The 13,065-nt window shown below is 37.3% G+C and overlaps 1 protein-coding gene across 2 annotated transcripts in view; it reads left to right on the forward strand.

The window, feature by feature from the left end:
• The window catches only part of LOC127948757 (EVI5-like protein), a 44,959-nt gene that overhangs the window by 1,241 nt on the left and 30,653 nt on the right, over window positions 1-13,065 (forward strand). For both annotated transcript variants that reach the window (XM_052545436.1, XM_052545437.1), the window contains exons 2-4: window positions 9,388-9,756; window positions 12,441-12,630; window positions 12,763-12,987. In XM_052545436.1, the coding sequence (XP_052401396.1) occupies window positions 9,515-9,756; window positions 12,441-12,630; window positions 12,763-12,987 (657 nt within the window). In that variant the 5' untranslated portion in view covers window positions 9,388-9,514. The remainder of the gene's footprint in view (window positions 1-9,387; window positions 9,757-12,440; window positions 12,631-12,762; window positions 12,988-13,065) is intronic.

Below are 13,065 nucleotides of genomic sequence, written 5' to 3' on the forward strand. Positions count from 1 at the left end.
TGGATCCCATGCTGATGTTGTGTTTAGCCTATTCATTTTTCGAATTATTTACTTTTTGTCCAAAAGAAGTGGATATGGTGATAATTCTTTGACAGTGATGTCATTGCAGTTGGCTATGTAGCTGGCGTTAAACTGGAGCTTTATAGCTTAAAGAGATAGTTCTAGTCTTCATTTATGCCTTCTCATGTCATTCCAAACCTGTATGACTTTCCGTCTTCTGCGAAACATAAAATAATATAAACTGAAGAATACTGGTAACCAGAGAGTTTCAGTTCCTATTGATTTCAGTTATATAAACTAAAATAGATGTTAAAGGGAACTGAAACCGTTTGATTGCCATCATTCTTCAAAATATCATCTTTTATGTTCCACAAAAAAAAGAAAGTGATATAAGTTTGGAATGGCATGAGGGTGAGTAACTGATGACAGCATTTTTATTTCTGGACGGACTATCCCTTTAACCCTTTCATGTATCCATTTGTTTTGGAATGTGATGTCATGCTCCATTCCAGATGTTAACAAAGTCACAAAATCTGTGAGAGCAAAACTTCTTAACCACTGTAACATCAGCAAGGCCTGATGAGGTAATCGTGACCTCATGATTCGGCCTAATATGCCGTTAATCTTCTCTCATCACTTAATTCATGAGTTGTAAACAACAGTCTATATTTTCGGTTCAAAACTGCTAAATTTCACACTCAAAAAATATTTGGGGTATATGGGGTAACTGGATTTATTACTATTGGTTGTTTAACATTTCTATCCTAAAACAGTTGTCAAATTAAATGTTTAGATAATCTAACCTCACATTTACTTTTAGAACTGAAGCCTCACATTGGAATTCATGCTTTGCTTCTGTAAACAGTGAAGCCACCTTCTTTGATTTGATTGGCCATCCAGGCATTTTGACATTGACAAGCACAGTTAAGAGACACAGTTACATTACGTCTATGGTAGTTACAGCCCTGCTCTTCTACACAATCTGACAGCTGTGAACATCTGAGTAGACTGTTATTTGCTTGAGGTCCCAGCTTAACAATTACTATACTTTTTGGAGTCAGGCTAGTTTGGTAGATATTACAGTCAATAATTACAGTCCAAACCGAGATTACCTGGAAATGCATATGATCTCTCCAGGTTTAAGTATTGGCTGGTTAAGCCCATGTTGGTAGTTGTCTATACTGCACCATTCTGTGGGGGAAAAGGTGTCTTTCTCTTTTGTTGGCCATTGAAAATCAGTGTGTTCTGACTCTGAGGCAATAGATAGTAATATAGACATTATTACAAGTATATATTAGTATTTAGGCCTTTCTGCTGGTGTCTTGCGCCTGCAGAGTAATTAGTCCAATGGCATTTACAGCTTGGGTGACTGCCGCCCAATTTTCCAGAATTTGGCACCCATGAGCAGAAGACAGCCACATACTTCCACTGGATTCTGCGTCATTAAGGACATATTAACAGATTTCTCCATGTAACTTAAAACTAGTTGGATTTGCCATTGTATAAATAAGTAGTGGACATCATTTTTATTTTAAGAGCTGCACTTTAGTCTTTTTTTTATGACGTCAAAAAAAACATATTTACGGGTGTGTTAGATCGGTCATGTGAAATGTGAATGTTTAACTGATAGGGCTGCTGTTGTATTTTCATCAGGACAAACAAGACGTTATGCAGTAGGCTACACATGCCCAAGAGAGCCAGAGAGAAAGCCATTAGCCACCCTCTGCAGCCTCTTTTACTCGCTCTATCTCTCTTTTCCTTTCTGGATCTGTGTTTAAGTGTTTTGGCTTTGTCACACTTTTATAGCTGCTGGCTGACTCCACGTCATCATTTCAAACAGCACCAGAGTCTGAAGGCTGGGCTAACCCTGCATGTGTTTTGAACATTTCGTGTGTGTCCAATAGAGAGATGATAACTTTGCTTCAGAGCAGCTGCGGCTCCTCAGCCATGACAATCATAACGGACCTGTACTTATGTTTTCCTGTTTCCATCCGTCTCTGCTTGGCTGCTGCTGTTTGTTGGGTTTTACTTTACATACTAATTTAAATTCACTGCAGCTGCTCTTAGTTCTTAGCAGATTCTTTTTCTGCCCTCTAATATGTTTATTAACCTAATTTTATTTTCTGTGTCATAGCCTAATATATATTTTGTGTGTGTGTGTGTGTATGTGTATGTGTATGTGTATGTGTATGTGTATGTGTGTGTGTGTGTGTGTGTGTGTGTGTGTGTGCGTGTGTGTGTGTGTGCGTGTGTGTGTGTGTGTGTTTTTTATGACTGTGGTTGTCCCCATTGTTGTGGTAGATTTTATTTAGCATGTTTCAGGGCTCAAAAAAAAAAAAAAAAAGATTTACGTTATGAATTTGGCATAATTTTAAAGCTGATACTTTATCAAAAAGCTTTTTGTGATTAATGGACAGCAAGTGTGCTTCGAATAATGTGAAGTTCACACATTACCAGAACACAGCATATAGATCTGGATAAGAAGAGGACATATTAGTTTTCATTGGATTGGTCTGTTATTGTGGCGACATTGCCACACCTCGAAACGTGACGATAAACTAAACAAATTGTGATTGGTTGTTTGACATGTTGGTCAAATGGCCTCATGGACGGGTCTTGGCCAATAAAACCAACCATGAATTCCAGAACTTCAGTCTGAAGGTCTGGCTACGCGAGACTACCCTAACCCCAATTCTGTCTTCATTTACTCAAACGTGACGGCAGCCACTGACTTATACCATACCATGAAAGTCAAGGGCCACCATCAAGTATCAACATTATTTAACATATCTTCTTGTGCACTTAACAGAAGAAAGAAATCCATACAGGTTTGGAACAATTTGAGTGTGAGTAATTGATGAAAGAATCTGCCCAAATGCATAAATAATGTTATTAGATTAATGTTTTACTTTTTTGACATACAAATATGAAATGTTGGAAAAAATGCAATTATATTTTAAATATGAAATTAAACCACCAGTAGGTGGTGGAAAGTCACTGTCTTAATGAGTGAATCATTGATTCAACTGATTCGTTCAAACGGCTGATTCATTCATATTCTCTCTCACTTGCCCCTTCACAAAATCCACCTGTCGAGCCCTGAATTTCATGATGAATTTGGAGGTTTTGAGATCAGAACATTATATAAAAAAATGTTTTTGTACATTTTAGCTATTATCTCAAAATATCAGGGAAAATTTGATTGTCGACTGTTCAACTTCTTGACACACTGAAAAAACTATTGGTGTAGAAACTATTTTGCACTCAGAAATTGCTTGTAAATTTGACATCTGAGTACAAAGAAATGTCAAGTAACAATTACATTTTTTTCAAGAATGTTTTTTCAAAGACTGAAATTCTGCAATAATACAAGTTTTAAAAATCTTTTTTACGGTGTCCTTGGGTACATTTTGTATTCTACCTTTATATTCAGTGCTCCAGTATAACAACCTGATAAAAAAGCTTGTGCTTTCTGTTTTCTGAGTGATAATTAATTGCATTTGAAATAACTTTTCCAACTTGGAACAAGTAGACCTGCCCTTGAAAAGCTATGGTCATGGTTAAGTCATTGCTGTCATAAGATTTTTTTTATTTGAGAATATATGCTAATAATCCTACTTTATACTAACTAATGTACATGTAAACATAGCTGGCTCCTGAGAGTGACATTTTATCAGGGTCTCTGAATATGAATAATCTGTTTTCTCATTCTATGGACCCATGTGCCATGCTAGCCCTCATGCTCTTTTGGTCTTACCAGGTAAGCCATTACAGTACTTATGTTTATGCAATATTGTCCCTCCTTGTTTTCTCAAACCACTTAATGCAATGTAACATTTGTGCAACAGAGCAGACATGTAATGCAATTCTTCCTCCAATTATTCCAGTGATTGACCATTTTATGCCTAGATTGACTGAATAATTGTTCACCCTAAATTACCATGTCAGCTCTTCAGTCAAGTCTGTGTGTGAGTCATTTGCTGTCTTTGTGAAGGGCAACTATGGTGAAGAGGGTGTGTTCATGTGCGCCTCTACGAGCTCAATGATCGTGGAATGTCACACAGGGCATTGGAGCTCCATGGTGAAGCTAAAGCTATTGTGTGATGTTTGAGTCATACAGAACAATTGGTCCACGCCTATGATGCATGACGTGGTTTGTTCTAAGATGTCTTTGTTTGGAGCTGCGTGTATGTTTGTGTATTTAGGTGTGTTTTTGTGTGTATGTCTGTCTGTGTTACTGATCATCTTAACTTTAAGTTGACACAGAATTAGTTTTTAGTTACAGAATTATTAGCTGGGCAAAATATTAAAAAAAAATTATATCTCGATATTGTCAAAATTTTTATGATATTCGATATATATCTCTATATGTTTGCATTTGCATTTAAATAATAAAAAAAAACATGATTTTCTTTGGCCCATTAAAAAAAAAAAAATCAAAAACAATTTAGATTAGACAGCTAATTTAAGCAGTTCTAGACAAGGGGATCACGATCACTTACTGCTTTTTATTAAATGAACACATGTAGGCCTGTATGTAACTGAAGCAGTGCAAAACAAGTACAGAAAGTACATTCTGTCAACTTTTTAGTGCATGCACTTCACAATTTAAACTGTGCAACTGGTATAAGTATTTTATAAAAAAAAAATGTACAAGTTTAAACACAGTCTAAAAACAGTTTATATTGAAGCCAATATGCCAAAACGTAATTATTGTGTCTAAACACCACCTCCACAGAAGATCAACGCCTGCTTCTACAGCGCTGCCTGTTTAGCCCCGCCCACCCATTCGAGCTTGTAGTGTTTACGAGAGAGGCGAATGCGCAGGTCTAGGATAAAGATTAGCCGAAGAAAACAAGACACTGTGCAGTGCAGTCTTTGCATTGGTTTTCTTTTTGATTTCAATGTTTGAAAGAGTGGATTAACTTTATATTTAATAAGGTGACCAGATGTGCCACTTCCCATTTCCACTTCCATGTTCTGCCCAGGATTTCTAAATTGCCTAAAATAACAATCAAAGCACAGCGACAGCGATTCAAAACCCCGGCTCTCTATCCTCACGGTACTGTGATGTCATACAACGATCAATCCATGCAGTTCAAACAGCTAAAACATGGTTATTTTAGGCAATTTAGAAATCCTCAGCAAAACGGTGGTGTGTCAAAGTGTAAGCCAGTCATAACAGTGGGTGTTTACTTCCGAGTCCACACTCCTCCACGCCTATTCAAACAGAGCGCTCAGATGAGAGGTTCAAAAACAGGCTAGAAAATAACCTACTACTTTTGACCTATGTTTAATGTAAAAATCTTGTAACATTATAAGTGGACCTCAGAAAACAGTTCAAAATAAAAGCAGAGGCAGTTCATGACTCCTTTGAAAAAAATCAACGGCTCAAGTGACATAACATTATTCTACATCACTCTACATGCCTGCCATGTTGACATCACATGATCTGCCGAATATACTCAGTTATCTTGTATTTTTTTTAGTAAAGTAATCATGGGTGATAAATGCATTTCTGCTTTAGCATTGGAAACAGAATACTGTTGTTTGTTGTTGTTGTTTTCTGCTGTGCCCACACCAATAGGTGTCAGTATAGAGTGCTGATATAACATTTCTATTTATAGTAATTCCTTCAAGTACATCAGATCTAGGTGACACTTGTAACAAACACTGACAAGACAAGTTCATTGAAGCATGTATGCTCCCCAAGCGTGCATTGATCAAAAATACAGTTACACTGTGAAATATTATAACCGTTTAATTTAGGTCTTGCCTATTTTCAAATATTTTTAAATCAAATGTATTACTGTGATGAAAGCTGAATTTTCAGAATCATTACTCTAGTCTTTAGTGTCACATGATCCTTCAGAAATCATTCTAATATGCCGCTTTGCTGCTCAAGAAACATTTCTTATGTTGTGCTGCTTAATATTTTTTTGTGAAAATAACTGTTACAATAGTTTTTTTCAGGATTCTTTAGTAAATAGAAAATTTAAAAGAATAGCACTTAGCTATAAAAAAAATTCATTTTATTAAATACAGTATTTTTAAAATGATAGTGCATATATTAAATGATGCAGATGTTCCCCAGCCACTGGAATGGCGAAAAGTACATTTTGCATGGTGTTGTTGAAGGTTGTCAATGAAGAATGTAGGTGATTGTACAGAGAGCGAGATTGAGGTTTGGAGGTCTGTGTTTGAAAGCGTGTGGGGGAAGGGAGTGTGTGATTGACACTGAGCTAAGAGCTACAATAACCACACTTCTGCTGCTCATCAGGAGAAGACGGAGACAGATGCAGAAAACACAGTGCTATTATTGTATTCAGTGACTAAACACTTACACACAGAGACCACAAACAGTTTTTCTGTACCATTACCGAGATAAGGCCTTTGCATCTGTTCAATTATTTCTATTTCAAGTGTCCATTTATTTGAATTTTTCTGAGTGTGAATTTATGTGCTTCAGCTGCATTTGATCTACGATTTTACAGTGACGGAGTTTCTCATAGCAGTGTCTTTGAATATGGGAGACTGTTGTGACTTGCTGTCGATCTGCATTGTGGCTGTGCTACACAGACACTGCATTTTTCTCTTTGGTTAAAAGAGCCATTTCTGCGGCACTACTGGCACCAAAAGTAAATGCAACTACAAAGATGCAAAGATCACACAAAAATGCACACTTCAGATTTGAAATGAAAACAAATTATTATATATAACACACAAAAATCACAATAGTGATGATGGCAATTTTCTATTCTGATGTGGATAAAGATCTTGCATCATCAGTTTTATTAAAGGTAATTTTCAAACCACATATTTTGATTGTCTTTCCGTTCCCGCTGCCTACACAGAGGTTACTGCTAGGTTCAGTACGAAGCTGTTGTGTTTGGTTGTGGCTGCACTGCGTCGACTGACTGGAGATGAGAGTGTGTTTGTCTGTGTGTGTTTCTTGATCAGGGGGGGATTTTTATTCATGCGCTTGTTAATGGTCCTTTTGATTGGACTGCTCCGCTAACATGAATGCTGCCGTTGTCCACAGTGTGTGTTTACTTTGTTTAAAAAGGTTTCATCTTGTACTTTATTTTAAGCTGTGGGTTATCTTTCTGTTTCTATTGCGTTCTCGCTCCTGGAAGAATAAGTGGTTTGATGTGTGCGCGTGTTAGAGGTAGACGTCTATGCCTGTGGCAAGTTTTGGACATTTGCATTTTACATTTACATGTATGCTATTGGAAGACTTTTATTTAAAGTGACTTACAGTGCATTCGAAGTATACGGTTTTGTTTTATTTATTTATTTATTTTAAATCAGTATGTGTAGGAGTCAAAGGTCACACTTTATTTTAAGGTCCAATTCTCAATATTAACTAACTATTAAGACTTTTGCCTCAATCATCTGGTAATTACTGTTTATAAAGGTAATTTAGTTATTGTGTAGGATTAGGGATGTAGGTCATGCAGAATATGTGCTTTATGAGTAGGCCTACTAATAAACAGCCAACGTGTTAGTAATAGTCGTAGTAGTAGTAATAGTAATAATAGTTAGTAATAGTGTCACCCCATAGATTGCATTGGGGTTTTGGGGTCATGGTTTTGGTACAGTTCGTAGCACGTTTATAAATGCTTATAAATGTTAGTCTATTTGTTAACACTGCTGCCGCTTCTTCATATATGTACCAGACATATAGATTCAAACACCATCTGCTCTGCTGTGTTCCTGTAGTCGACTGTGCCATCTAGCAGTCGAGCTTGCAGAACAACACACAATTTGCATTTGATGCCTGGTTTTCTTTGGCAAAAGTAATAAATAATCAGAGATTAACCACGGTACAAATACAAACCTAAGGGAGCGAGTCCGGTTATTCTCTTTTCCCTTTTTTTTTTTTTTTCTTTTAACAAAGAACCATTACACCCCTAGCTCTTATAGACGTCTAATGACTTTCTGGTGCATATTACGTTCAGAATGGCAAGGAATTGGTTAGATATGAGTGCTGTTGAGAATGAAGTAATCAGTGTATTTTCAGAGGTTTAGCAGCTTTATGGCATCATTTTAAAAGATAAATTACAGTTTAAAACTTTGGGACTTTGTAAGATTTTTTATTTATTTATTTGTATATAGAAAAAGAAAGTACTCCTTTCATTCACAATGAACACATTAAATTGATAAAAGTGACAATGAAGACATTTATAATGTTACAAATTTCAAATAAATGCTGTATACAGAAATCCTGAAAAGGATTTTTTCCACAAAAACTATTAAGCACATCTGTTTTCTACAGTAATAATAAGAAATGTTTCTTGAGCAGCAATATTAGAATGATTTCTGAAGGATCATGTGACCCTGAAGACTAGAGGAATCGCTGTAGTAAAGTAAAATCAGCTTTTACAGAAATAAATTACATTTTAAAAGACACTTATTTAAAATTCTAATAACATTTCACAGTTTTACAGCTTTACTGTGTTTTGATTAAATACATCTAGCTAAATATATAACAAAAAAAATTCAAAATTCTACCAACCCCAAGTTTTTTAGGCACTTGGTAAAAGGTTAACAAGATCCACTATAAAAACTGTCTACCAAAAGATGAGTATTTATTCAGTATATGTAAGCATTTTGGTTTCTGTATAACCGCCACAGCATTATTGTATTTTTTTTCTCTGTCAGTCTATTATTCTGTTATGTTCTGTTATGGTTTCAGATAACCCTGCCCCTAAATGTCACGTAAAAACAAAACGAGCTGTGGTTTTTTTCCTGTCTATTTGGCGGTTATTGGCTAGAATAAGTTTCAGTGTAGACCAGACCTGTTACTGATTAGTCAGTCTGACTATGTGAAACTAGAGAAACACGGTTTATTTCTATTCCAAACTCAAACAGGGCTTACCAAACTCTAAAGTTTAATGTTCCTTTGCGGAAAACACAACTTATTTGTCTGTCTTTTGTAATTTAGTAATGTGTGCTTGTTATTCCTCTGTCATCCGCCCATTACTCTAAATATAATGTGCATTCCCTCTCTGTCTTTAATGACTTAGGTTGTGGCTGCTCCATTTGTGTCTGTGGTTTGTTGTAGGATGCACAAATAGCTTGTTGTTGTTATGCAGTGCAAAACGCTTACACAGATCACAAATGCTGTACAGTCATTTTTCTTCTTGGTTGTATTCAAACAGCTTCACAGGTTTGCTTTGCACGTCATCTCCCATTTAAATATGAGGTGGAATAGATGTAAGATTGGAATACACTACACAACTTTTGACCAGATTTTTAAACAGTCTGGACAAATCGGCGCTAGTTGCAAAAGCCAAATTTGAGACATGTGGAGTTGACAGATTTTCTCAGAGATTTTCTTAAGTGTATTATGAGCACACTTCCTCACGTCCCTCTTTTCCACAGATTAACCCAGTCCTAAAATACATATCTTCAAGGAGGCCTGTTTACATCCACGGTGCCAAGAACCCTGTAGTATCCTTCCAAGTCCCCACGTCACTGCTTGACCTTTCCTGTCCTGGGTTCCTCCGTCATGTCAAGCCCTAGCAGCAGCCCAGAGAGAGAGGGAGGGATGGCGGGTTCTGTTCAGCTGGAGGACCTCAGCTCGCCCCCCGGACTGGAAACTGACCCTCCTTTAGCTGGCAGCCCAGTGCTCAGTCCAGACTCCAGTTCCCATGATGCTGCGCTCTCTGCCCCAGCAGCCTCCCCGGCTGACTCCGAGAACCTCAGTCCAGATGAGCTCGAGCTCCTGGCTAAACTGGAGGAGCAGAACAGGTAACACAAGAGTAACGTACACACAAAACAGTTTGTGAATATTTTTTGGAAGTCAATGACTTGGTTACCTTTATTCTTAAAAATACATTCTTAACATTCCTTAATCTTAATGATTTGTTCACAAATCTGATTTATCTGATTAAAATTCAGTGATCTGGTCTCAGTGGTTAACAGCTCGCAGAAAAGGAAGAATGACAACCTAATTTTTTTCTTTTGCTTTTTTTTTTTTAAGTTACTCACACAAAGCTATGACTTCAAAAGGGTATCATTTTTATATATTTTTCTTGATGCACGTATGGTACCTTTTTGTAATTTCAGGGATTGATAGGCCCAGTTCCCAGTCACTTTGAATATATTAAAAAGCAGCAGCCAGGAAATGTTTTATAAATCACATTTTGCATTAAAAAAAATGGTTTCGAATCTGTGAGCATTTGAAACTGCATCAGGGCGAGCAAATGGGTTACTGCACAGAGCAAATGTCATGCAGACACGCATAGTGTGTTGCGCTTTGATACTTGACATCCCTGAAGGTAGCAACGCCTCATAAAACACCATGCATGCTTGAGACAGAAAGCTATGTGTGTGGTTTATCATTTGACCTGTGAGTAGCAAACTCGTAGCAGTGAAGCTTCTCTTCCTGTAACAGCTGATATGTCATAAGCTTTCACTATTAATCAGTTGTGGAGGTTACCTGGCAACTACAATAGCAACAGTTGCCATGCTGAATGTAGAATTCAATTGGCCATTTAAGCTGCAGTCGTAGAAATTTGTTTAAACATCCTCTGTACTTCTGTCCTAGAGATCGCCGAGATTCCTAGAGGTTTCACAAGGCATTAACATGCTATGATTCAGCCGATATAGTTTAGCTGAAATACAGTATTTTGAATCCAAGGAAGTCAACAGATGTGTAATAAAGAAGCATTTGTGTTGTGCTTAGTGGTCTTTTACTATTACTCATACTTAGACTTTGTGTCCCACACAGGGCTTTGGACATTTGACATACTTTAGGAGTGATCAGACTTTTTCATTTATGTTTGCCTTCTAGATGATAAAACAGGCAAAAATATCTCATGCAGTAAAAGTCACATTTACAGTTGCATGATGACATTTTGCAAGCGGAATCCAGTCATTTCAATAGCAATCAATGGGATTGGAAATTTTTGCGCACGTTTTTCACATGAATTCGCTGTTTTGAACAACAGAATGCTGCTTGGTTTCTGTGTGAGCTGTGCTTTATAAATCACTACACTATTGACAGTGGACGAGAGACTGTTTGCGTAGCAAAATTTGACCGAAATCAGTATGAGTATGCTCCTACATTTGAAGGAGGGACCCAAGACATATCTAGGTGCCAGAATATAGACGGTTCCAACGGCAACAACACAAACAAACATTACTGTGCATGCGCGCTTTTGTGGCCCTAATTTAACTTCCGGTAGACTTCCAAATAGAATCAATAACAACAGCCAAGTCCCTTTAGAGTAGATTTTTTTTATATAACAAACAAAATATGTTTGCTGCGTAAATCAGGTGGACTATTTCCGAGCGGGAGATGCACAAAGCGCGACAAATAGAGGTTTCCCCAGTAACAGCTGTAAACAAAGCAGAGCTACGCTCACAAATGCTGCGTTATCAGGCATATAACATGCAAGTCCTTCAGAAATAGTGATATAAAAACACCCGTGCCTCGTTTTGATATTTAAACATTTAAATGTAAGGAATTATTATTATTAAACGTGCAGTACGTAACGTTACTCATGTTTATTCAATGAAGCCTTTTGGAAAATCGATCAGTTTTAAAATCGTGGCGAGTCTCCAAAATTAAATAAATGTATGGGAAACACATCCCACAGCACAACTTCAGTCTACTCATCACCTTGACTTTAACTGCGTTTGTAGACGGCACCGCTAGCCAGACTGATATACACAACACAGACCGAAAGTTAACTTAGGGCCAGGCACGTGCCTGGCGCCCGATGAAATCGTCTATAATGGAGGCTCTGTGGTGGGCTCTTTTGATATTCCAACCACCTAGCAACAAGGGTTAAAAATATTGTTTCTCGAATTTAATCGATTCTCATTTTGATGAACCAATATCGATGCTTAAATCCCAAAAATGTTCAAGTCTAGGCTGTTTTCAGTTGAGGTCTGAACAGAACATTACTTGTAGCGCACATCCCATCCAATAAATCACAATAAGCTCAGTGCTTTGTTACTTTTGAGATGCAGTCTCACCTTACAGTATTTAAACTGTCAAAACAGTAATATTATGAAATATCATTGCAATTAATTAATTTTTTGTATTAAAAAAATTACAAAAAAATTAACAATTTTGTATTCATTATTCCTGTGATGGCAAAGCTGAATTTTCAGCAACCATTACTACTTCAGTGTCAAATGATCCTTCAGAAATCATTATAATATGACTATTAATTAATAGAACATTTAAAGGTACAGCTTTTTATGTATGTCACTTTTACTTTATTGATTTATTGTGCCCTTGCTGAATTGAATGTGTCTTGGAATACTATCTTATAAACCCTGGACCTCTGAACAATAGTATAGGTTTAACCTCCCTTACAGAATTTGAACCCACTTCCTTTTGGGTAGCAGCCCAGATCTTCAACCACGAGGCTGCACTAGCGTTTGTGAAGCCTGATCTCGGTGTGTTGTGCTGCGTTCAGGTTGCTAGAAGCAGATTCCAAATCCATGCGCTCGATGAGTGGATCTCGGAGGAATAGTGGCTCCTCTCTGGTCTCAAGCTCATCTGCATCTTCTAACCTGTCCCATCTGGAGGAAGACACTTGGATCCTGTGGGGAAGGATCGTCAATGAGTGGGACGAGTGGAGACGAAAGAAAGACAAACTTCTGAAGGTGATTGATTGGTTCTTTTTCATTCAGAATCTGAATGACAATGTGTTAACCCACATCATAGACGCTAAGCAAAGGATCTGAAACTTGTACATTCATCTCTTATTTTCTACCTTACCCTCTCTCTATCTGCAGGAGCTAATAAGAAAAGGCATTCCTCATCATTTCCGAGCAATCGTTTGGCAGTTATTATGTAATGCCACTGACATGCCAGTAAAGAATCAGTACTCTGAACTCTTAAAGATGTCCTCACCCTGTGAAAAACTCATACGCAGAGATATTGCCCGCACGTATCCAGAGCACGACTTCTTCAAAGGCCAGGACAGCCTGGGACAGGAAGTTCTGTTTAATGTCATGAAGGTGAGAAAGACAGAAATGGGTGCTGAAAGAAAGATCAGAGATAAAGTGGAGACACGGTAGAGCAAATGAAAGAAAGTG

This window comes from Carassius gibelio, chromosome B1, assembly GCF_023724105.1.
Source record: "Carassius gibelio isolate Cgi1373 ecotype wild population from Czech Republic chromosome B1, carGib1.2-hapl.c, whole genome shotgun sequence".
Taxonomy (NCBI): Eukaryota; Metazoa; Chordata; class Actinopteri; order Cypriniformes; family Cyprinidae; genus Carassius; species Carassius gibelio.